The 26,643-nt window shown below is 44.6% G+C and overlaps 1 protein-coding gene across 1 annotated transcript in view; it reads left to right on the top strand.

Moving 5' to 3' along the window:
* Positions 1 to 26,643, top strand: part of Iqch (IQ motif containing H) — a 182,144-nt gene that overhangs the window by 1,211 nt on the left and 154,290 nt on the right. The window contains exons 2-4 of the mRNA XM_032909380.1: positions 8,957 to 9,079; positions 9,540 to 9,628; positions 19,402 to 19,516. Of these exons, the coding sequence (XP_032765271.1) occupies positions 8,957 to 9,079; positions 9,540 to 9,628; positions 19,402 to 19,516 (327 nt within the window). The remainder of the gene's footprint in view (positions 1 to 8,956; positions 9,080 to 9,539; positions 9,629 to 19,401; positions 19,517 to 26,643) is intronic.

Here is a 26,643-nt window from a genome sequence, read left to right as displayed (position 1 = left end):
CTAGTTTCTTTAACACACATGGACCTATAATCAGAAGCAGAAGCAAAACTAAGACGGGTCCCAGTACTGGTGTACTGAGACAGGTCTTAAGCCCCACGTACACAGTCTGCAGATATGCATACACATGGCCGCACCCAGCCATTTTAGCCCACACAAGTCATTTTGGAGAGCAAATTTCTCATGAGCAAGGGATAGGGGCAGTCAGGGATGACCATGAACTAGTGGGTTACCCGGCCCACGCCAAGGTCCACTGTTCTTCGGGCAGTCCATAAGTATTGTTTGTTGCCAGTAGCCCCCTGTACCCAAGGTCTTTGGATACTGGCCCACTGGAGCATAGAAGCACAGAGCATTGGGTCCCTGTATCCACAAAACAACTTGGCGGGCTTCCCTTCTATCTTTGTACATAGCCAGCACTCTAGGACCGAGAGGCTCTCCAGTGGCCCCTCTTGTTCTTTCTGGGGCAGTCCCTGACCCAGTGTCCTTTTTCTTTGCATTAGGCACACTGATCTTTAGCCAGGAATTCTCTTCTGTTGCCAGGTACTATCTTCCTAGGTTCCCTAACTACTGTGGCCAGTATATGTTCCTCTCTTGTCTTTTATCTCTCTTTAGCTCTCTAGCTTCCTCTTCTTTTTGTCTCTTTTTCCCTAGCTTCCTGCTCTTTTTACCTTCTTTTCTCTTTCAACCTTACTTTCTCTACAACTTATATTAACTCTCAGCAACTTAGCTTAACCCTTCAAATTTCTGTAACTTTCTCTTCATATCCTTTCCTTATCTTAGCCAGATTGGTGGGGCATTTTCCAGCCCCTAGGAGACCCACCCTTGGAGCCTGGGGGCAGACCCGGAGCACTCCCTACCTTCAGGGGTATTGAAGTCAACAGTCAGGAGTGAGGGCCTTCCATACATGTCTGGAACATTCTTTCTGGCCTCTAGTAGGATTCTGTCTTTCCTCAGTGGTAAAGAAGACCTGTAACAGTTACTAACAAGCATCTCAAGTGGGATGGTGAGAAAACAAGAAGGGAATCTAGAGAATAGAGATCCACTGAAGAGGACAAATAAAGCATTTAGTCACACAGTTAAATCCAGGAGGCCTTTTTGACAAAAGGCCATTGTAAAAAATAAGCACAAGTTTGTCTATGAAACAGAAAGGCAAGCAGAGGGGCAGCCGATCTATTACCGACTATCTCTCTGGACTTAGATTTTCCCTTAAGGAGTACCTCTCTTCAGTGTCAGCTTGGTGGCTTTGCCTCTCAAGAGAACCAGCCTCCAAATGACACTAGGCTTCTAGTAAGAACTAATAACAAAAGGATGGAGAGATGGTTAGAACCTGGGTGCTAGATACTAAGCAGCTGACAAAAGAATTGTAACCAGTTCACCTGGGGCTATCAGGACTTTAGTAGCAACCCTTTACCAAACTGTCTCAGTGGGCTATAGGCCCATGGAAAAGAAAACATTAATCCTGACCTTGGCCACAGCCAAAGCCTGAATTCTAAATTTTGACCAGCAAAACAAAGTTTTTCACAGTTTGTTGTAGATTCTTTTTGAAACTATTTTAGGGGCTTCTCTGCCCCCCAACCTGGGGCATCTCTCCTTGGGGAGGAGGCTCAAGAGAGAAAGATAAAACTCCTGGCAGAAAACAATTTCTCTCAAGCAAATTATTTTTAACTTTTAACTTAAGCACCAAGAGGACCAAGTAAAACTCTTTGACGAACAAAGCAAACAGTTTCATGATTTTAAACAGTCGTCAGTCCAAGATTTCAAACACAGTCGTCAGTCCAAATTCAAAAACGAAACAAAAGCCAAAAAGACACTCGACAATACCACAGAAAACAAACCAGACAAACAAGACCAAGACAAAGCATCCTATAACCAATTTCCACAGATGCCTGGTACCTTCAGTACCTGGCCCAAACTGCAGCTTAACCTTAGCTGCTTCTGGGATGAGACGGACCATCTGATTCTACCTCCCAACAGAATTCCAGAGTGTCCTCTTGCCCTAACATCCATCCAATGGTCCACCATCAAAGACAAAGGGGTTATCACAGTCTGCCCCATGGCAAAGAAAAAGAACACCAAACACAGAAACAGAATACAGACAACAGACACTAACAAGTCCAAGCACACTTGTCCGCCCCATACTTAAATAGGCAGCCAAACGCGACGTCCGACGGAGTGGGATTTTTCGTCCGCTCCTGCCTAGGTAAAAGGAGCACTCCATCTCCTTTGTTCCAGAAAACCACAGTCAGGTCCTCCTGACTGCCCACAGCCGGGCTTTCCGGACTGTTCTCCGCCAGTGGAACGTCTTCCAGGGGCTCTGGGCATCCCCCCTTCCGCAGCCAGAGGATCCTTACGAATCACAAAGGCAGCTGCACAGAGTGGGATTCCACATCCACTCTCCTCTCCTACAGAGTGGGATTCCACATCCACTCTTAGGAGGCAACACTGAGTGGGATTCCACATCCACTCTTTTAACACAGACCGGTACTGAGACACACACGAACACACAGTGGAACCAAAATAGAGACAGACACAGACTGACAAATGCGGCGCCGCTCACACAGAAACACTCAGACAAACATCCAACTCACCTCCAAGGGGTCTTTGGAGTCTGGGGTGGTCGCGAAGATCCCGGACGAGCCCCCAAATGAAAGATCCTAGCTCGAGTCTCAGGATGGCGCGCCCTAGGACCTTAAATCTGTATAATTTTCCTTTCAGCATCATCAGAGTTCCTTTTACTTTGTGACCACCAGATGGTCACTGACCGTCGTGGAGCCCCCTCCACAATCTAGGCAGGCCTGGAACTTGTGATCCTCCTGCCTCAACCTCCTGTGTAGCTGGGATTATAAATCTAGACTACCAGGCTGAGGTGCTCAAGGCACCATTTAAAAATATATTATGGGGGTTGGGGATTTAGCTCAGTGGTAGAGGGTATGCCTAGCAAGCGCAAGGCCATGGGTTCGGTCCTCAGCTCCGAAAAAAAAAATCAGTTTAAAAAAGAATTCAGTTTAAAAATATATTATGAAATGTTTAAAGTCCATGGCTTGGGGGTGTGGAGGAGCAACAGACTCATCCTTAAAAGGCGGTGAACTATGGAACCTGTGCTTCTCAAACAGTCACTGCTTGCTTGGGAACACACACCCAAACATATATTTGAGATGACTTGGATTACAAAACAATATAAAAATGAAAACTTGGAGAAATACTTTTTTTTATAATCTAGGGAGAAAGCTCTCAAAGTCTTGCCTTGTCCAGTGTAATACAGTTTGTGACAGTTAAACACAGATTTTTCTGAAATAGCTAAGGTTTTTTTTTTTTCATGTTTAGATATGGTCACTTTAAGATGTTCTCACTTTAAGAAGTTTACCATAACTTCTAACTCGTATTTAACTCCTTTTGACAAAGGCTTGAGGTAATGTCCTGAAAGCTCTTCCTTTAGAAGACACATCCTAATACACCTTTTTCAAAACTCAAGTACCTAAACCCACTAGTTTCATAGACATTCCTGTTATGAATTGGACCTAAATCTTTCCTTGTACCATTCTCAACAATTTCCCCTGTGGTGAATTTAGCCAAACTATAACATCAGCGAGGACGGTCCCTGCCAATGTCCTCACTGACGCCAATTGCAAGGTTGTGAATCTCTAGAACAACCCTCATGTCAGTCGAGCTGGATAGCCTATCAGGCCTGTGACACCCTCATTTTGTTTGTGAGCAAGGCACACGGAAGTTAGAGTTGAGCTACTTTTGTGAGTCAGTGGGTATCACAGCTCCTTCCAGGCATATATATGTGACACCATTCAGAATTTGGCCAACTAGAGACACTTACCTGAGCTTTTCCTATTCCGAGTCTGATTGCAGCTCAAACTCGCATGGCCCTCGAGGCTGACTTTGTAAAGACTCCCTTTCCTCCGAATGTCACAACTGACACAGGGCAGCTCAAAACCCCACTGTAAATGAATTGTTTGCTGGTAGACTCTCTTGTGGCCAAAGCATCCAGATACTTCTGTCAGGCAGGACATTCCAGAGGCTTAGAGCTCAACTCTGAGTAGCCAAAGGCCAGACCTCTCTTTGAGTACTGTTAGTTTTTCTCTACACAGAGCCCCTTTTTCATGACACGAAACAACCAGAACACTAGTGGAGACTTCCCCCAGTCCTGCGATCAGCCAGTTCTTCCCCACAGTGACCTGACCATAGGAGTCAGCACTTTCTGTATGTAAGGGCTTACCTGCAATGCTTAGCTTTGCTTAGTTTCCGAAACATGAAAGTATTAAGACTAGTCTTGTTGCAAGGTCAAATTAATTAAAATACATGCAACAAGCACTTAGAATAGTGAGAGATATTTGGTAAATCCTACAAGTTCTCAAGCCTTTCAACCCATCGTCCCTGTTTCCCCGTGACTCCTTTTGCTCCTGGGCATTCAAATCCTTTTCTACACCAGTGTATTAAAATAGCTATTGCCAACAAATGATTCATAATTATCTAATTCTACACTAATGGGCATGGAATATAAAACCACTATCGATTTTTAAGATTGTTTCAAATGATATAATGTTAAAATTGTCAACCTCAATTTTAATTTTGAATCAAATTAGAGAAGAATTACTATCCGAAAGAGAAGACAGTGGTACCTGTGAACACCTCAGGGCAGTGTCCTTGGGTCATCTTAATTAGAACTCTAGGACTTAGATTATGTCACCTAGTAAGTTTCCTCGTGGGCTGGTGCTATTGTTCATCCTATCTGTGAGTGTTTACTGCATGGCCTGTTAGAATGGCATCTACTTCCACAGCATCTGCACAGACTCCCTGACATTGGTTCAGGTAACATGGCTAAGCTGGTATAGTCATGGGGCACAAGCACCAACGGGTTAAAGAAACATCCCCTCTGCTGGATTAGCATTGGGATTTAACGGAAGTGCAGGCTGATTTCACACCACAGAGCTTACGGTACCATTTAATAGAGCCAGCCAAAGGAACTCATGCTCGTGGTGTAACAGAACTTGTGAATCAGGGAAAAGTGAGCAAGAGTTAGAGGACAAGGAGGAATGGCGACAGTTTTCCTTTATTCTGCACAGAGGCCTGGGCATCCTTCATCTACAGGCTGCGACTCTTCTTTGGCATGCACATGTAAAATGCATGAATAGATAACGATCTGTTAGAAACTGGACATTCACTTGTAAAATCCTATAGTTTGGTTTTTACAGAAGGATTCCATGACGGTCAAATTTTCAAACGTTAAAAACAAGTGGTTAGAGCTAGACTAACATTTAACATAGCTAGAGATGCTTTTCTATGAGTGGAATGGATCCTTAGATGGAGTTCTAGGCAGCTTCAGCTGTCAACTTGACAGAGTCCAGAGTTATCCGTGGAGTCTCACCTATGGGACTGCCTCCATCAGATTGGCCTATAGGCATGTCTGTGATGTTTATGGGATTGCTGACTGATGCAGGAGAGCCCAGCCCACTGTGTATGGTACCACCCCCAGGCAGATGGCCCTGGGTTGTATAAGGAAGCAGGGTGAGCATAAGCCAGGGAGTTCCTACCTTGCACTCCTGCCCTGGCTTCCCTCCTTGATGGACTGTGAGCTGTGAAATGAAACTCACCCTTCTCTCCCCAAGTTGTTTTTGGTCATGGTGTTCTTCACAGTAGCAGGGAGCAAAGTAAGTCAGTTGGTACTTTGAGACTAGATCTGAAATACTCAGGTGCAAAGTGAGACTCAAGTAATACCTGGGTATTATATACCACTGTCCTCAAACTATCTGGGTAACTTGCCAGGGAAGCTAAATGTTTGCTTTTTCTAGAATAGTTCCAGTTGTCAGTATTCTTTCTCATGTCAGATCCCGGATCAAGAGAACTGCATCTTCATGGAGTTCTTTTTGGCAACATTCTACAATTACACCTTCTTTATCTTTCAGACCTATAATTGGGATTTCTTTTTGTTTTTTTTTTTTTTTTTTACAATTTTAGCTGAATTTTTCCTCAACTAGTCAGATTAGTGAAGTAGAGTAATGAGAGTCATCATATAGCCAGTATATGGGAGAGCCAGGCTCTGCTGGGAGCTCTGGCCTATCCCGTAGAGTCTTAACAATCATGTTAGGAGAGATTAGGCCTCAGTCTATAAAAGAAAGCCAAATACAAACATATAATTTGATAAAAGTAGTAACATCAACTGGGTATTTATCCTTAAGCAGGTCATGTGTGTCGGTCTGTGCACATGTGTCTTTGTTTCTGAGTATATTTAATGTCTGTTCCTATAATGAAGGATGCCTGGTCTTTAAATTAGTTTTGGAAATTATATTACAAAAGTCCAACCGATGTACCTTAGCACATAGCCTGGAAACACTAAAGCCAATCGGCAGTTTGACATTTTGTCTGGCTCTTGCTTGCTCACCAGTCCCTGTGTGTGACTTGTTAGGCACATACAGTACGAAAATGAACAAGGTCAAGAGGAGCTCTAAGAGAGGATGAATCTGCCAACTTTGTGCTGAGCAGAGGTGAACAAAGTGGAATTTGGTGTTGCCAATGATTCTGTGGCGTCTGGTCTCATGGATTTTTCAGGATCTACAGCAAATCTTTGCTGCATTAAACCTTTCAAGGGTTTCTATTAGTAATGACTCTGTCCCCAGACTGTCAAAACAATAATCATTTCTAAGCAGAAAATGTGTGGTAAGTAATGTTTTGATGTTCATAAAGATAATGGGTGACCTGTAAAATTTCAGTATGGGAGATTGGATGTAACTGAAGAAAGAACAGAAACAGAATTTCATCTCATCTCCTGCCAGATCTGGTGTGACATTTCCCACGCTTCTCATCTCTAATGTAGGCATATAACAGGGGCTTCTTAAGAGAGAAAGGAAAATACACCTGGCAAGAGCCAAAGGCTGCTCTTGAGAAAGAGGAATCGAGCAGCTCTGTTCAGTGATACAGTGGAGTATCAGCAAGTTACATACAGTGAGTTCCGCCAGGGCTTTCAGTGCGTGGAGCGGAGGCCGCACATCCTCCTCTGTGGCCAGCCTGTACACAACACATCACACATCATTTCTGACCCGCATTCTGAAGTAGCTGTTTTCCAGGTGAGAACATTAAGCCCCTAGGAGCTTCTGGACCTTTTCCAAGGCCAGGCAGGATTCCGCTTACATGCATCTGGCGACCAAGTCTGCACCGCTCCGGTTTTTATGCCCATTACCTCACTTTCATTTACCAATCCCAAAGAGTAGGGAAACCGTTCTACTCCGGCGAAGAAACTAGAGGAGGTGCTGAAAGTTTGAATAATATATGTGGAAACCGAAAGCTTTGAGTTAGTGCTGGGAGCCGTGTGCAGCCGCCATCGGTTGAGTTCTTCCTATGCACTGGGCCTGTTGCATGTTTTCTCACAACTCCATGAAGGAGTGTTGTTGTCCACACAAGGGAAGATGGAGGAAAACTAAAACCTTTGGTACCCTGGTGAATAATCCAGCTCAGTCTCACTCCCTCACACGGCTGAAAGACATTATTGCACAAAGGTCCATGGAGCCACAAAAAGGGAGGAGAGAGCCAGTTCACTCCTAGGAGGAACCAAAGTGTATGGACCCTTTGAGCTGCCCCTTACACTGCACACAGTAGACACTGTCAGGTTTGCTGCAGTGATTTGGACAAAAGAATCAGAGACACACCTCTCCATCACTGGCCCAGGCAAGCAGGAAGTGTGCTCAGGTATCAGTCTGTGAGCCCTCGAGGTTCTATATAATGATTTGAGCAGAGTACAAATAATCAAATGTGTCAGCCAGACTTTAATGCCCATCAGTGAAAATATGCAAATTCTGCCACTTGAATATGGCACTTGGTTGCATGGGAACATCCCCAAGTAAGCAATAATAAAGGCTGGACCAATGTGAGTCCAGTTATCCTACCAGAGCACAGGTAGACATTTCAAAGTGCCTTTAGCAACCCAGTCTGCAGATTGCTGTTCATGTGACTGTGTCTGAAACAGGTGTCTGGGTTATGCATTAGCCTAACAAAGTGTTTTCCTTGTGGCAGCAGCCCATGCGATAATCAGTGCCATCTTCATTTATCTGGTTCGGTTTCTGACGGGCGGGGAGTCAGCGCTTCCTCGCATCACAATGCCCATTTGATCCTAAGGGTGCCAGACAGAAGCATGCTCACCATTTCTAAGGGAAGCATACACTAGAGGGGTACGTTAAAGCAATGGCATGTGCTGCTCCCTTCTCCTCATGGATTAGTTCCACTCCTCACTAAGCAAAACAAAATGAAAGGCACATCTACGCAGCTGCCTCCTCAGAGCAGTGTGTGACAGAACCAGCTCGGAGGGAAAGCCACCTGGCCCCGTGGCCACGTTTGTTGTACCTTGAAAGGTACACTTTCTCGAGAGCCCCCTTTTGCTGGAAAGTCCCTGGTTTTTGTTTTTAAACCTTAACCAGTCTGTAGAAATCAGCGTCTGGCTCAGACATGTTCGTCAGCTTTACCCACTGAGGCAGCAGGAGTCATCCAGGCTGCACCGCCATCTTGTATCTGTTTCTAGTAGCAGTACACACAAACGGTACAGAAGCATTCTTGTTCAAACTCCGAGACAATAATCTTCTTAGTTCAGATTGCCTTAAAGCCACCGAGGCAGCCCTTTTTGATGAATACCATAAAGCCACGTGTGTCTAGCAACCCAAGCCCACTGTGGGCCCTGTTCAGTCAGTAACTACAGGGTGGGGATGTGGTTCAGTTGCTAGAGTGCTTGCCCAGCCTGGATCCCATCTCCAGCACTGCATAAAAGTCTGTGTGTGGTGCACCCTGTGACTGCAGTTTCCACAGGCAGAGGGAGCAGTATAAGAAGGTTTAAGGTCATCCTTGACTACTTAGCGAAAAATCCAAGGCTACCCAAGACTGCATAAAAGCACGTGTCAAAAAACAACAAGAACTTGCAACAGGTAGACAATGTATACTTAAATATACATATATTTTTTTTTGCATTTAGGTCCACGGGGACCTTCATCAGTTAAAGGAGAAATTAATTCAATTCTCAGCTGAGGAGACAAGAGACCCTCTAGACATTCAAAATCTTGAGACAGCAATTCAAAGAACTGAAACGGGGTTAAAGGTAAGTAAAGCTTTGGACAGTAAGTAAAATACTGAAAAGAGGAAAAGGGATTGGCAGCCCACACAGGTTCCTTAGCAGAGCTGGGTTTAGGGTGGCCACCAGACGTTTCCTCAGACTGCTGCTCAAGTAGAAGAAAGACTTATCCCGTGTAGGAGTTGCTGGGTCAGACCTACATAGCCAAGCCCTTTACTGACTTTGTGCAGTTTCAGTTGTATTGAGGGCTGCAGGTCAATCAAACATTGACACTCAATTGTTCATTATAATCTGGGGGACATTTGAAGTAATTTGGCCTTGTGATGCCTAATGCTATCTTAGGCATATAATAACACATAGTGTTCTATGCATTTGGTGTGGGGGGGTTAATTACACAATTCAAAGTATTGACCTAAGGAAATGAAGTAAATTAGCTGAGTAGCTCACACCCACCATCATGGCCTAAGCTTTGCTTTTTCTGTAACAGATTCACATTGAGAGGTATCTCGGAATTGTAAACCAGGAGGTGATAATGACTCCTGTGAAGAGCTTAGACTCCCCTATCAATTCCAAATGGTAAGTAAAACAGCCAGTTAGAGCCCAGAGCAAGTAACACCAAGGACCTTCATCTCTTAGGCAAAAATGCCTGAAGTTAGTGTCAGAATGTGGGATTCAGGGACACCTGCTTGCAGGCTACTTCAGGCCTACCGCCCGACGGCAGGGCCATTGTTTGGGATCCTGGATTGTATTGCTTTTTGGCGAGAAATAGTTAAAATTCTCCAAGGTGATATTTCAGTGAGAATGGGTTGGGTTTTACAGTGTTTAGATACCTGGCACTTTGTTTATAGTTTTGTACTTCCATATGTGCTTTATTACTAACGTAATTTGGGGACTGGGGAGATGGATCAGAGGCTGAGAGTGCACACTGCCTTTCTAGGGGACCCGGGTTCAGTTCCTAGCATCCACAGTGGATGGTTCAGAACCTCCAGTGACTCCAGCTCCAGGAGATTTGTCACCCTCTTCTGGCCTCTGCAGGCACACCTCTGTCCCCCAATACACACAGTGTATAGAATGCATGTTCATGCATACATGTGTATACATAAACACACACACACACAGAGCACATATAATCCATACATATAAAATATAATCCATTCATATAAAATAAATCTTAAAAGTAATTTTGGTATTCATAGTAAGCAAAAAAAATAATATAGTTTGATTGATTATGTAATATACCCTAAGAGATGATTAATTGAATTCTAACTAAATTGAAAAGAAATGCTCTTGCCCGGCCATGGGCCTCCTAGTAAGAGAATACAGACTAAGCTGGGTAACTGGTCTTCAATCTTGTGGCTCTGCTTTGTGCTTTGCATTGACACCGCTCTCCCAATGTCCCCCTCCATGAAGGTGGTGGTACAGATATCTATCACCCTTTGCAGAGGTGACCCTGCCCTGTCCTCCACGTTTCCCCAGCTCATGTCCATTAGCATCTGCCCTCTCAGGCTACTCCAAATTCACCACAATTTCATCCTCAGCACCCAGGTGGTAATTATTACTGTTTTATAGCAGACTATCCAAGTTAATATCTTAGAGAGCAAAGTTAATTACCTCATAGTTTGTTGTCACGAGTATAGATAGGCACAGTCTTGCTAAGAGCCTCTGCCTCAGGGTCTCTCACAAGCTAAGTGCTGGCTAGAACAGTCCCTTTAAGGCTTGGCTTGGAGCTGGGAAAGCAGCCTCAGGAGAGATGGGTGAGGTTCTATTCCCACCCTCAGGCACACGTTCTCCATTTGCCTTCTGGGTCCTTCCTTGGCATGTAACTGTGAGGCTCTCATCCTGAGGAATAGAAGAAAATGTATTCCATCTGGGAGCGTCTGAAAGCAGAACAGGCCTGGGGCTGGCCAAATGGTGGACAACATGGTACAAGAATATGTTGTCACCATCAGAATGGCTTCAGTGACAGTGATCCTCCTGCCTCAGACCCCCCAGTATTGGATTTCAAGGGTGAGCAACCATATCTGGCTTCACCCATAATTCTTTGCTGTAACAATACACTGACGCTCCAAATTTCCACTTATGTCTGGGTGTTTGAATCTAAAAACTTGTTCTCCTTTTTGTCCTGATCAAGACTGTCTTATCAGCCCATATCTAATTCATTCTGAGGCTTACAGGAACTTGTACACTGGGATACACTGTGGCCAGTGCTCTGTGGGATTTAAAAGAATCTACATTTAGAGCAAAGAATCCAACGTGGTGAGAATTACAGTACCCGACAGCACCTGGTTAAATGGCGACTCAGTAGAGCAGATGGGAGCACGCCGAGGTTGCTCGGGGCTAGGGTACATAGTCTGGGGTAAAGCAGTTCATGGACTCAGACCTACTGAAGGAAAGGGAGCTTCTTCTGTCTTCTGGGGAGAATAACATAGCCCAAATGAAAGCCACATAGAGAGTGGCCACTGAAGGTCTGTTCAGCAGGGGGACACGCTAGCTAAGCTGGATGGGGGTGGGGTGGGGTGGGGGTGGGTGGGGAGAGGGGGACAGACTAGGCAAGAGTTGAGTCTAAGCCCATTTTCTTATATATAGAATCACTGATGTGATGGCTTTTGTGTCAGTGCGTGACTCAATGGAAGTGGTTCTTTGTAAAGCTGACTCTGGAAACAACTGTAGACAGCGGCTGGATCACCAGCAGTTCCCCACCCAGTCACTTCTCTGTCACTTGTTTATGTAGCAAGCAGGTATTGCACAGCTGCTGTTGCTAACCATGCTTTAGATGTGCAAGCTCCATCACTCAGCCACAGACCTTGGCCTTGCAACACAGCTTCTAAACTGAGATGTTTAGACCTTAGTGAAGATCCTTGGGAGGGAGACTGAAAGGGAAACTTATATTGGAAGCATTTGAGCAGCCCCTCAGTGCACTTGAGATTAGACAGAGGTAAGATGAGAAAGACTCAGTGGCCCCAAGACTTGGGTCTGGGCCGATGAAAGGGTAGAGGAGTTGTGTGGATCTAACATATTAGCAAAGCAAAATCGACTTGTGGAACAAAGAGCTGGGGCCTCCTTCTCTTCTCCCTCCTCTTCCTCCTCTTTCTCTTCCTCCTCCTCTCTCTCTTCTCATTGGAAACAACTGGATTTAAAGCTAATTTTAATGAACTTTCAGTAACTTTCAGCTCAATTTCAGTAACTACATTTTGTGATCTTAGGATGTGCGGTGTCAGGACTCAGCCCCCTGTTCCATGGGCTTCAGACGCCACTGAAGTTCCCCTGTGCCCTTGAGGCAGGTGGCAGCCACTGCTGTCTTCTGTGTGAGATCTTGGCAGTTTCAAGGGCTGGGCGTGTGCCTTGAAACTCGAAATTTGTGTGAATTTATTTAACGCTCTCAGTTCTCATTCACTGGAGGATATTCTTATGAATTTGAGGGAGGGTGCATATTCTAGTTAAGTATGTTCATTGTGTCTTTCCCACAATGCAGACATCCGTTTATACTTCTGACTCCTGCAGCAGTGCAGTTTCCGGGCCCTGGAGAACCCTACGATATTTTTCCATCTTTTTCTAGGCTGAAACACTTTAACTGGAATTTTTGATTTTCTGAATTTGTCATGAGTCCATTCTGTACAAATGAGAGATTCCATGCCTTTTGTCACAATCTGTAGTCTGTCTGGAGGCCTCTGAAATACTGAGCTCAAAATCACAGCCATAAGTGTAGTAATTCTTCTCCGTAGAGGAGGTAGAGAAAACAGGCTGACAAACACCTCGCCTACCCGGTGACCAAGGGTGCTCGTTACTTACAGTAACTACACTTGACAGCCTTCCAGCTGGAGCTGCATACTGGGCTGCCAGGTCTGCTGTGTCCACAACCAAAGCTGAACTTGGAGATTCTTACTGCGGAGGAGTCTGGGTTTGGAGGAGATGATGCAGGAGGCACTGGGTTGTACCGGCAGTGTTGAGGTTGGGTAGAGAAGCCAAGGTTAAGTGAGTAGACCAGGCTGTATGCTGACTATGAAAGGAGCCTGGAAAACACAGAGCCAGAAACAGGACACACATGTGTGGTTAGTGTAGAAAGCTTCACAAAGCACCTTGATGTGTGCTGCCTCTAAATCAGCCCTACAATCACACAGGGTAAGTCATTATCCCCATTTTATAGACAAAGATCTAAGACTGACTAAGTTGCACCAGGTCAATCACATGGCCAAGAATTTTACAGGGAACTCTCAGAGAACCCAGTCTTCTGACTCTAATGCAATGGAGTAATAATAATAATAATAATAATGTAATAATGCTTGCAGTAGTTTTCAGTCTGTTTACATTCTTAAAAGAAATCCTTGTAAATCTGATTAAAGATAAACAGACAAATGAATTACACAAGTCAATGAGATAAAATGTGCCAGCCCATACTGATGAAACCCTCGTTGTCAGACATTTTTAATCTTTTTTAAAAATATATATTTTAAAAACATTTATTTGTGTGTATTTGTGTGTGTGTGCACGTGTGTGTGTGTGTGTGTGTGTGTGTGTGTGTGTGCATGTGTGCCACACTATATGTGGAAGTCGTCTGAGGGCAACCTAAAGGACTCACTTCTCATCACCTTTCACTGTGTAAATTGTGGGGATCAGATTTAGGTCATCAGGCTTGGTGACAAGTACCTTTACCCACTGAGCCATCTTTCAGGCCTTCATTTGTAGACTTAATTTTTAAGTTTAGGACTGTCACTTGTAAGTAGGTTAAATTATGACTGGCAGATTGGCTGATCTACTTATCTTTGAAAATGAATCCATAGAGAAAAAACGAAGAAGGGTTTTTGGAGAAGAAAACATTCGGAGTCACTCTACCCTCCAGGCTATTGAGCCTTAGTTTGAAATCAGAACACACAGTGAGAGGCCAGCTCAGATGAGAGTCAGGCCAGTAGTCGGCAGACTAAATGTGTGCCAAGGTATCAAACAGACACAGACATCTGATAAGTCTCAGAGTGGAGGGTGTGGCCAACAGTCATCAGCTCTAGTTAAATAATCCAATGGGTGAGCTCTGCTGTCTGGAGCTGTCTCCTTGTCTCTTGTCTCCGATGAAAGGTTGAGGGCTGAAAAGAGCTAACTGGTAGCATATGGAGTAGAACATTTCTGGGGAGACACCTCTTATCTGGTCCTCCTCTCTTGCCAAGGCATGCCCTGTCCCTTATTAGGGTCTAGAAGAGTGGAAGAAGATCTGGACCAGGGCATGGAGTTGGCATCCACATGTGGTCCTGGATGTTCTCTTTTGCCTTCTGTTCAATTGTGTAATCACTTGTCTTCCTCTCAGGAGGGTAGGAAGCCTGCCTAGGATTCCTACGAGCGAGCTTCCCGTGATCCTACCTGTGAGTGTATGGTGCTGCAGTGGGATGTAGCTCGAGATATGGTGGGGTAGATCACAGTCAAGTGCTAAAAAAATACTCGGAATACTTCTTTACACAATTCTGGGCTTTGCAGCCCACTTCGTGTGTCGTCTTCGGCAGACCGCACCAGACTTGGAGCCAAGTCTGTGCATGATAGCCTCTGGGGTCAAGTGCAGGACAAACCATGATTATCTACCTGAGAGCAAAGGAGCTGTTAGAAGAACTTTAAGTGGCTGTGTTGGTTGTTATGGTCATCCTGACACAACCTCGGATTGCCTGGGAGGAGGGAGTCTCTACCGGGAGAGACTGATAGGATCAGATTGGCCTATGCTCATGCCTATGGGGATTTGTCTCAATTGCTGACTGATGCGGGGAGGCCTGGCCCGCTGTGCGTGATGACCACCCCTGGGCACGTGGTCCCAGCTTTCATAGGGAGAGTGTCTGAGCGAGATTCAGAGGGAGGATGCTATCAGTACACAGTGTTTCTTCATGGTCTCCGCTTTCAGTCCTTATCTCCAGGTTCTGCCCCAGAATTTCCTCAGTGATGGCCTGTTAGCTGAAAGAGACCCCTCCTTCCCTAAGTTACTTCATCACAGCACCGCAAAGGCAAACTAGGACAGTTGTACACAGTAATTCCTGATTTGTTTTCTTATGTTAATATAATTCTTATGCCTTTCTTATACATACTGGTGTCATCTTACCTACTGCCTGGTCGTGGTTCTCAGACAGGTTTGTGATTCTCTGTGGCTGACTCCCAGTCGACATGGGAGGTGCCAGAGCCTGCTGTGCTCAAAGCCCCTGGGGTGAGCATGCACTTGGTGGCATGGAGGGTCATCCTCTGAGTGATAAAGAGCCTGGTCCTAAATTTCCTGTTGCCCATGGCTATGAAAAGCTAGCTATGCCTCTACCCCAGGACTAGCACCTTGTGGTCAGGCTGGCAGGAATCCCCAGTGTCTCTTAAACAGAAGGCTACAGCAATTGTCCTGGGGGCACCAGTTCCCTCTGAAGGGGGGGGCAGCAAGCACTGCAGGTCTCTGCTGCTCTTTGCCAGAGAAAATACAGCTCCTGTGCATACCTGAGAGTCAACCTTGCTCAGGTCTGTGAGGTTTTCCTCTGCAAGAGACACCAGAGAAGAGGGAAGAGTGCACTGTGAACTGAGCATCCTTGAAAGTGATTTAGATCAAGCTCACCACAGTTGTCCCCTCCTTGTACCGTGCTCTCCATGACTGTCAGTATTTTCATAACACTTGACAGGTTGAAATGGACTTCCTTTAATGGTTTCTCCATGTGCATGTAGAGCTGTATATATACACATGTGTAGTGTGTGCACATGTATATGTACATAGCCAGAAGAAGACTGCAAGTGTCCTGTTCTGTCACTCTCTGCCTTGCTCCCTTGAGAGAGTCTCTCAGTAACCCTGGAGCTAGGCAGGCAGCCAACATGCTTCAGTGATCCTACTGTCCGCTCTCAACAGTACTGAGCTTAGAGGTGGTGCATAGCTATGTCTGGCTCTTTATGTGGGATTTGAACTCTCGTCCTTATGCTTGTGTGTCAAGCACCTTTACCCCCTGAGACATCTCTCCAGTCCTAAGGACTTCAGGTATAAAAAACTGATATTTTCTCTTTAAATCCATAAGGTTGATATTTTCCCTATGGAGAAACTGAGGCATAAATTATAGAGATGGCCAGTGATGAGGCCCACACTGCAGTCCAGGTCAAATGGCCGCCATCTGGTGTTCTCGTTTTACTCCATAGCTTGCTTTTCACAAATGTGGTTCTCCTTGTAAGCAACCAGTACTTAAGAGGGAAATCTGGTGGTATTGTAGTACAAACGGCCAGTAGCTACACAAATTAATCAGTGAGATTGACTAGGGCAAGGCTTTCTAGAGATAAGGACATTATCAGGAGTAGCCGTTTTATTCTAAGCAGTCTGAACTGCCCGGCATGATCCACTCTGGTCCCCACGCTGGCAGCAGCACATGCTGCTAGACTTCCTGCTCACACTGCTCTTCGTGGCCATGCACCACCCATGACATCAGAGTGACTGCCATCTGGACCAGCACAGTCAGCAGCCTTAGCCTTACACTCGATGGTGCTGGTATTTCAGTGGGGAAAGTAAACAAGAAAACAAAGGAGTAGCGGGGAAGACCAGGGCAGACAGAAAAGGAGTTTCTCTCGACACTGAGTGCAGATGAGGAAGGTTTGCTGTCACTCATGAGCAAAGCATCTTGGGTCTAGCCTGTTCTGAGTTGTCCTGTGCAAGACACAAATCTCAGAACTACAGCTGTTTGTCTCGGGCTCTTCCTGGTCACTGCACCCTACCCCAGTGTGTGTGTGTGTGTGTGTGTGTGTGTGTGTGTGTGTGTGTGACACATACATACAGAGGAGAAAAAGAGTGTTGGTACTTGCCAGTCTATATGAGGGGCACTAGGATGTTTAATAAATAATTAGACTGGGTCATAATGTCATAAATACAGTTTACAACAGTCCACCATGAGACCCCCTCAGAGGGGGGCAGAGATTCGTTTTTCTCCTGTGATCCCCACTAAGTCCAACAAGAAGCTGTGGACGTCACACACAAAACCAACGTAGCTGAGAGGAAGAAGCTTCAGAGTAGCTGGGGCTGTAGGACGTGAGGAAAATGGAGGAGACTGCCCATCCTCTCTGCCTTGGGGAGCCCCTGTCTGGCTTCCATCCTCCTTTCAGGGATCTCTCTCTCTCTCTCTCTCTCTCTCTCTCTCTCTCTCTCTCTCTCTCTCTGTTTTGTTTTGAGACAGATCTAAGTCTCAAAGAGCTTTGATTTTGGCTTTTGAACTTTGGTCTGAACTGCAATGTGCATCATTATTTCTCCTTCAGTTTGGGGCCGGGTTCTGGTACTCTGGAACCCCAGGTTGATATGCCTTTTCCGTGCTTTGGAGACTTCAGCCCACTTGCTCCTCACTTGCCTGGTTTGTGTAAACAGGTACCATCTGGTCCCATGTCTAGTTTTTTCCTCATGGGAAGTGTTCTTTCTCTCTTATAAGATTTTCCCTTTGTCTTTATGTCATTTGAATTTGATAGGCTTAACTATAATCTTGGGTCTTACTCTGGGCCAGTATTCTCTGAGATTCCCAGAGCTGTTATCAATTCCAGAACCTTCTCAGCTGTTGTGACTCCCTGTTAAGTCCCTTTGTCCTTCCATATTGTCATTGTGTGGACGTTGCACCATCTGTGGCTGTCCCGCAGCTCTTGGATATCCTGCTGTTTTGTTTGCCCCTTTTCACCCCTGCACTTTGCTGAGTTTGCCTTGTGTGCATTTATTGGCAAACCTATCAGAGGCGTTTGTCTCTTACCTTATATTTGGGTGCAGTGTTTTGTTTGATTCCCTCTGAGGTTATTAGGAGACACACTTGCATCTATCCTGACACATTGTCTCTCTTCTCTACTAAGGTCTTCAGCCTATCAATCATAGCTATTTTCTATTCCAGGCTGGATAATTGCAAAATATCCACCACCAGGAAATCAGTTTCTGGATTTTAGTATGTCACTCTAAACTATTTTTCTTGCCTTTTGCATACCTCTGTATTTTTGTTGGGTGTGGGAACAGGCTACCCAGGTCTTTCCTGCAAGGGCTACTGTGGCTAGAAATTATGCAGTGTTTACTGTTTTCTGTGACTTCAGATCTCTGCACATTCACTTTCCTCCTGCATCTCTGTCTCTGTGTTGTCTCTGGGTTTCCTCAGAAACTCCATTTTAGATCCTGACCCCTGCAGGGTCCTCCTGTGGTCCTCCTCTATCTGCCTAGGGCTCTGTGGCTGTTCATGAAAGCTGCAGGGGAAGTTGTCTGTGTTCCTGTAGGCAGGTCTTTTGGTGGGGTTTGTGTCCCGAAGCTGTCACCTAACAAGTTTTTCTCAGCACTGCTTCCCTTTACCTTAGGTGAGATAGGAAAGGTAGATCTGCCTAGGATCTATACTTCTCCAGGTCAGACTAAGCCCCTGGTAAAATACTTTCCCTTGAGAGCTGGCTTTCAATACTAATACGTGAGTAAAGGTCAGACCTACGAGTATTTCAGTGGGTATGTTGACTGTGAGTCTCTTCTCTGAGAGCCTCCAGCAATTCGTCATCGGGGTGTAAGGGCCTTCCCTATGGCTACAGGTGCTGTGTCTATTCCCAGGCTCCCAAGCCCTTTGAGTCACAGGAGTCTTTGAATCCTATCTTCTTGCTTTTTCAAAGCAGCTCTTTGCCCAGTGATTGCAGTCCTCTGGCGGAGTCAGGAAGTAGTGTTTGGTTTGCCTTTTGCTTATCCTTTTGTAAGGATGGAGATGACACATTCAACGTCTTTAACGTGTTAGAGAAAAATCCAGAAGTCTTAAGCTGCTCTTTAGTGATAAGTATACAGAAGTGGGCATCAGAGTTAAACCAAAAGATTAAGTTGTGTTGGTGACTGGATTTCATTCATTTTTCACTATGCTGGTCATGTTATAGAAACTGAACCTGCATTTACATGTGAAGAATTAAGTATAGTGTGAGGCGCATCTCATTCGTACAATTTTACTGTTTTCACGGTGCTCTGTGGCAGTCCACAGCTTAGCAAGGAAGAGCGTTCACTAGCTCGGCTGTTAATCTTTCCAGCTACTAACACAGCAGACGTTTAAAGAAAATACTGACCATCGGCTATCCCATCATCTGATTTTATTAAACAAAATACAGTGCCACGTGTTTTTCTCTACCAAGATATGCTTTCGAGTTGAGTGGCTGTGTGGGTGGAGCCAGGACTGGAGCTCTTTCCTCCTACTGGGGCTTATTTGAGCAGGAGCTCTTGTGCTAGTCAGGCAGGGCAGCACCACTAAAGGTTGCCCTGGTGCATTGCTGACCAGCAGCGGATTTCCCGACACACTGACTGCAGGGCAGTCTCAGCAGCAAGCCTTGCTTTGCATTAGGATTTGAGAGGCCCTAGAGGCAGCACAGGAGGTTTTAACCCCTCTTTCTGTTTACTTACTTAGGGCGATTCCAACTGTAATTGACCAGAAATCCTTTATTTTTCCCATGGCTCCTGATAAACTTTGGGGACTTCGAAAACATCACGGTTCACTTCCACGCGGCTTTACAAGAGCAAAGGTAGGAGCCCATTGAGCCAGGCAGGGAGTAACCTCCAGGAGCCTCATGGGCCCCAGGAGGATGGGAGGCCAGAGTATGAGATTTCTTTGGGATTATGAAGATAACTCAGTGTTATACAGTGTACAACTCTGTAAATACACTAAATATTATGGATATACACATTCTGAAAGGGAGCTGCTGATATATAAATTATATCCCAATAAAACTGCTAGTTCTTTTAAAGGTAGCATTTAATTTCTAGTATTTTTGATGGGGAGAAAAGGGTCTGTTCACACTTCCTCACTGCTGTTCCTCACCAAAGGAAGTCAGGACAGGAGCTCACACGGGGCAGGAACGTACAGGCAGCAGCTGGTGCAGGGGCCATGGAGGTGCTGCTCCCTGACTCGCTCCCTGCGGCTTGCTCAGCCTGCTCTCTTGTGGAATCCAGGACCACCAGCCCAGAAAGGGCACCACTCACAGTGGGTCAAGCCCTCCCCTATTGATCATTAATTGAGAAAATGCTGCACAGACCTGCCTATAAGCCAATTTAAAAAAACATGACAAAATAAACTGTAATAAGATGAAGCAAAAACCATCCTATTGGACAAGGCAACCTAACACAGGAAAAAGAGTCCCAAGGATCAGGCACAGGAATCAGAGACCCACACATTCTCACTCAGGAATCCCATAAAGATACTAAGCTAAAGCTATTTTATATATATGCATGCATACACACACACACACACACACACACACACACACACACACACACACACACACAAAGTTCCTGGTATAGACCCATCTAAGCCCTGTGCTTGCTGCTCCAGTGTATTTTACATTACATTGTATTTTAAGTTAGATAATCTGATGCATGTTGCAGACTGTGTCTATAACTTGATGTTACTGTTTCGGATGTATCTATAGCACAGAAGTAAAGTCAATCGAAGCACAATTTCTTTTTCCAGAGTTCAGAAGGAACATTCCCTGCTGCTCTGCTGAGCATTTACCAACTGTAGAAATTTCCTGGGGGCAGTCTCAAAGGTCTTAAAACAGAACCCAAGCATCTGTAGATCCAGACTCTTTGACTTCTTCCTTTCCCCCAGTTGTCTTAAGAGTAGGAACAGAAAAAGAAGCCATTTTGTTTTGTTCACTATCTTAGTGGAAATGCTTGGAATTTCTCTCCACTTGACATGAGGTTGGTTGTAGGCTTGCTGTAAATTACATTTATTATGTTGTGACATGTTGCCTGCATCTCTGTTCTCTCCAGAACTTTTACCACAAAGGGATGGTGGATTTTCTTCCAGGCCTTCTCTGCATCTAATGAGATGATTGTCTCTGGCTTTTCACTTATGTGGTGGGCTGTGTGTGTTGATTTATGTATGTTGAATCATCCTGTGTGTTTTGGATGAATCCAACTGGACCATGATGAATAATCATTTTGATATGATTCTTTTTGATGTGTTATTGAATTAGGTTTATAAATATTTTGTTGACAATTTTTGCATTTGTGTTCATCAAAGATTTTGGCCTAACATTTTCTTCCCTTTCCTTGTTTTTCTTCTTTGTTTGGCTTTGGTATCAGGGTAATAATAGTTTGGTACAGAGACTACACAAGGTGAGCTCACGCCCAGATGAGAAATCTGTTAATGTTCCTTACTTTTCTTTTTTGTAAAATAGTTGAAGAGTATTGGTATTAATTATATGAATGTCTGGTAGAATTCTGCCCTGAATTTATCTGACCCTTTTAATTGGGATATTTATAACTGCTGCTTCTGTCTCATTGGGTGTTATAGGTCTATTTAAAAATATCTTTTCTTGACTTAACTTAGGTAGTTTGTATCTTTGCATTTTTTTAGTATAGTGTAGTATAGACTTTTAAAGAGCTCATGAGGTCTCTGACTTTGCTCCAGGGAGTATTTTTTTGTTTTGTTTTGTTTTAGTTTAATTCCTGTTCCCTCTTTGTGTTAGTCAGTTCAGCCCTATCCAAAGGAATGTCACAAACTGACCCAAAAGAAGTCTGTTTCCTATAGTTATGGATGCTACAAAGCCCAATCAAGATGCTGGCAGATTGGGTATGTGGTGAGGTCGCATTTCCTAGTTTGGCACTAATCCCATTCCTGAGGGTTCCACCCTTGTAATCTGCTCACTTGCCTCGCCTCCTAAAAGCATCAGAGCAGGCTAACTAGATAGGAGCATGCAGAACATACTGACTACCCCAGATGATCATGTCATCTTCCTTGGGTACCAAATTTTCACTATTTTGGAAATACCAACATATTTAATGTTCAGCACAATCCTTTGGTTTATTTGGAAAGAGACCAAGGTACATAATGCTAGATATGTTGTCCAAGAGAACACAGCCTGTGCATATCTGAGTTGGTATTGTGAACCTAGAAATGCAGGGCCACAACTGTGTGCTTGTACCCACTGTGATATTCTTTTTATGACAACTGTATTGGGTTTGAATGTCCATATCATAAAAGTTGCCATTCTACACAGAGATACACAGCCGCCATGGGGAAGGAACCCTTTTAATAAGTGCTTACACTGTCTTGCAGTTTTCCTTGCTCACACTTGTGACAGACGTAATTAGCTTGTGACCTGCATGGCTTTTTATTTCTTAAGGTTTGTCATTCTTTTAGATAACGAGCTCAGTGAGCATAGAGTCTATCTATGCTGGTTTGTTCGTTGCTGTCCCATGCCAGGGGACACTCAATAAATACTTGTTGACGGAGTAAATGAAAGCAATACAGAGACTACACAAGGCGAGCTCACACCCAGATGAAGCATCCTTGCGGCTCCTGTGTGCTCATGCCCAGGGTAAGGCAGCTCCTGTGCATGCACAGGGCAGGCCACTCATGCCTCGTCATGGTGCTCGCTACCTTAGACCCCTTCAGACACTGTAGATGCTTGCCAAGGATTATTAGGGCATGTTGGAATGAGGAAGGTAGATAAGGTCTTTGCTGCCACAGAACTTACAGTTGAGTCAGAGGAAACAAGTCATCAGTAAGAGAACAGCAGACAACAGTAAATCCCTGATGAAAAGGAGGCCGGACACTGAGTAAGGGAGTTCACACTTCCACCCTCCTTACTGCTCAGCGGCTGCTGCTTCCGTTACATTTCTAGGTTTTCATTTGTTCTTTTGTTTTGGTGTGTGTGTGTGTGTGTGTGTGTGTGTGTGTGTGTGTGTGTGTGTGTGTGTGTTCTGTTAAGAAATCTAGATGGTTTACAAGACCAGAAACTGGAGGCCTCCGACTTACAAAAGCAATGAAAGTACCTGAGATTTGGACCATTGTAAAACGTATAGTTATTATTGTTATTCTGTAAGAAAATATAACCTTGGTCAGAAATTTATTTTTCCTTTGAGTTTTGGGCACTAGTCAATGAGCATGAGGACAGACAGAATGTGTGTGTGCTGACTGCTGAGAGCACTAGTGTGTTCCTTGGCACTAGGGAAGCTCTGTTGAGAGAGGGTATGGATCTTTTCCACCCTGACCTGACTTTTCCTCCAGGCCTGACTCCCTGGACATGTTTTATCCCTAGATACTGATGTCACCTGCTTTAAAATGCCTATCTGCACTGCCTAGTGGCAAACACCTTTAATTCCAGCAATAGGGGGTGGAGGAAAGTGGATCTTTGAGTTCAGGGCAAGCCTGGTCTAGAGTGAGAGTTCCAAGACAGCCAGGGCTACATGGAAAGACCCTGTTTCAAACAAGGAGAAGAAAGGAGGAGGAAGAAGAGGAAGAGGAGGATGAGGATGAAGCACTTACAAAAATGATAGCTCAGAGCCTGCCCTGTGGAGTTCCCAGAAGGCCTCAGGCTCCCGCTTGGTGGGAAGGCCTGTGCTGTTTAGTAGTTGTAAAATCGAACTGGGCAATCTCAACCTTTGATCACTAACTTTCACCTTTCAAAGTAGGCAAGCCCCAGCTGCTTTTTATACATTCTCTCCCTAAATGGGTAGCTGTGTTTGGAATTTGATTTCTTGCCACAAAGCTTAGATGACAATTAGGAATTGCTCAACTGTAATTAAGGAACTCAACTAAGAATTGTTTCTTAAGCTTTTAAAAATATGACCATCTTAAGCTTTACACCATAATTGACAGTTTGAAAAAAAGGAAAGTTTGTATTGGTATTTCCCTCTTTGAAGGGGTCCTCTTGAAAAAGTAAAGAAGCAATGATGAATATTATTGAGTAAAACTGGAACCTGAAGTCTTATCTGTGTTACCAGCATTTCCTGTTGCTGTGACAAAATACCAGACAGAAGCACTGTAAGGAAGGGCCCCAGTCTGTCTCACCATCTGAAGGGACAGCCCATCTGGGGGGAAAGGCAAGGAAGGCCTGTGTGGTCTGCTCGGGAGGCGGAGAGCTGAGTGCCGCTACTGAGCTAAGTTTTCCCTTTTGTGTGCAGTGTGAGATCCCAGCCCATAGGCTGCTGCCACCTCTGTCAGGGTGGATCTTCCCCATTCCGCTCAAATAGGTAGAAACGCCCTCATGGACATAGGTGTTTCCATGGTGATTCTAAGTTGACAAAAATGGACCATTATAACAGATTCTGTGGATAAATCAAGTTTCCAGGCTTGCTTATTAGAATACTCATTTCATTTTTCTCTAAATTTACCAGCCATCCATAATTTACCAACTGTGCATATTTGCTACAATTGTAATGAATGGAAACTGTAACACAGGGACACTGAGGCCAAGCTGACTACCAAACTGTCTGGCCTGTGTGTTCCCCAGATGTTGATTTTGTTTGCAGTGATACATCCGGTGCTGTGCATAAGCAGACAAGTAGGGTTTGGATTGGGTATAGATTTTTAACTTTTAACTGGATGATGGTGATAGTTTTAGACAAGGTCTCACTGTGGAAGCCTCTAACTCATTATATCTTGGCTTTCCAGTGCTGGTATTTTAACTGAGTAAAGATGTTACTTGTTCACAGTTGTTATATAAAAGTGTGATTACAGAATTGTTCACAAAATATATGTAGTTACAAAAATAAGGAACTGGGAGATAAAGCAGTTTAACCTGCAACATGGCATATGTCTGAATTTTTTCTGTCCCACATCCATAACAACAAAGGAATGTGACCTTGTAGGTTTCAGAGTTGACTTTGTAGAGCTTAAGGAACATAAGATGTATCTTTGGTGGTTCCTTTTTGTCTTAAAGATACGTGAGGCTTTGCTTTTGCTTTTTAATCTCCACCTTGAGCTTCATTAAGAGATTCTGACTAAAGCCAAAACCAACCAACCAAACCCCAAAACAAACAGCAAGTGTGGTGCATGCCCTGTGCCTGTATTGCCAGTTGGAGGCAGGGGGAACGAGGACAGCCTAGGTCAGAGGAGCAGGTTTGAGGCTAACCTATGTTATATGAGGTGTTTCAAAACAAACCCAAAGAATAAAAGAAAGACAAACTTCATTGCCGTTCATTATATATTTGTTTATGTTTCGATGTAGAACTAGTGGATTTTCCCAAGAGCTCTCAACAGCCCAGTGCCTCAGGACTGTGTCTGACGTTAGCATAGTTAGACCACTCTACCACCTAAGTGCCAGGGTGCCCCTGTTTGAGAAGCAGAGAGAGGGTTGTGTGACATCAACTTCTTTATCAGCTGTCTCTGGAGGCCCTTGTATATGCTTAGCACTCTGCTGGGTACTGGTACTACAGCCATGTACCTGTTTTTCTGGAGATAATGTCAGTGAAGAAGGTAAGTAGGGAAGCAATAATAAAATTCAGTGTAAACTCTGTGATGGGCAAAGTATATAGAATTCTAGCAGAATGTTTGAAGAGCACCCAACTCAGATGCAAGAGAAATTGATTTCAAAGAAAGCTCCCTAGAGCTGATGTCTAGGAACTCAGTGGGATCGGCCAGAATGATAGTGAGACACTGAAGGAAGAGTGAGTTAATAAAAGACTGCATGGCAGGGCATGAGTGGAAAGAGAAGCAAATATTTCAGTCTAATAAGTACAGTATGAGGAGAGCTAAAACTCCAGTCAGGTCACGTGTTCTTCTGAACTTGACTCAAGAGTCTGAGTAGTGTATGGAGAAATAAAGGCTTTTCAGCAGCCATGTGGCGATAAGCCCCGTCCTCCGCTCAGCTAATATAACAAACATGCGCTTCGGGGATGCCGCTGTGCGTCTCCACCAGAGCACACATTGCAGGTGATGCCAGCTTCTGTCCTCATGTCTGTGTATCTGTCATTCCTTTCTTCCCTCATTGCCTCAGTCTAGGCAACCCCAAAGCAATGCAGGTCGTGGCATAACATAATAATGCAAATGGTATATGAATGGCCCCCTGCTCTGCTTACATTTTACAGTTGTTAACCTTTACCATTCTTGCTTCATCTATTTTTACTGAAGTGTTTTAAAGTACAGACCTAATGACATTTCACCTCTTTAATGCTTTTAGCATGCATTTTTAAAATGAGCTTTTTCCCACTTGCAATGCCATTATCACACCTAATAGAGTCAACGGTACTTGTGAATATAATACATCTCAGTTCATACTCAGATTGCCCCTGTGAGTCCCCAGATGGTGTTCCCTACTCTTTATCAAAGCCAGGGTCTGGGGAGGTTTTCCTGTTGCATTTATTTCACTTCTAAAGCAGAGGATTTAGAAGTCTCTGCTGTCACCTGTTTGTAGACCACTTGGAACCCAGAGCAGGCTCAGAATGGGGCACTGCATGGTTTGCATCCTGGCCCCAACTTACCAGTTACACCTCCCAAGTCACTTGCTGCCTCTGTGGGCTGGCTCCTTACATGTCCAACATGGGGTCAGGACAACATGCATCTTGAGGGGCTGTGGCAAGGTTGAGCTGACAGGTGTGACTCAGTGTGAGCACTGAGTAGGCACAGGGGTTCACGTCAGTGCTGTGATTGGTCTCCACTGACCTCCAAAATACTGAGGCAGGGGCCACTCATCCCACAGTCTAACGAAGCACTCTAGTTGGGGTAGGGCAGACTAGGAAAGCAGAACGAAAATCAGACAACTTGAAAATAGAACACAGCACATTGGCTTTTTAAACTGTAGGCTGTGTTCTTAAATACCGGGGAGGGGGGGCACAGAAAATGTGACAGCTGTGAAAGGTTTCTGAATAAAGACAAAATCCAGACTGAAAATTGAACACACATGCCTGGGAGGTGTTTCTCCCA

Source organism: Rattus rattus, chromosome 8 (assembly GCF_011064425.1).
Source record: "Rattus rattus isolate New Zealand chromosome 8, Rrattus_CSIRO_v1, whole genome shotgun sequence".
NCBI classification, from domain to species: domain Eukaryota; kingdom Metazoa; phylum Chordata; class Mammalia; order Rodentia; family Muridae; genus Rattus; species Rattus rattus.
Note: the sequence above shows the minus strand (reverse complement) of the source record. Positions and strands in the feature narration are given on the sequence as shown.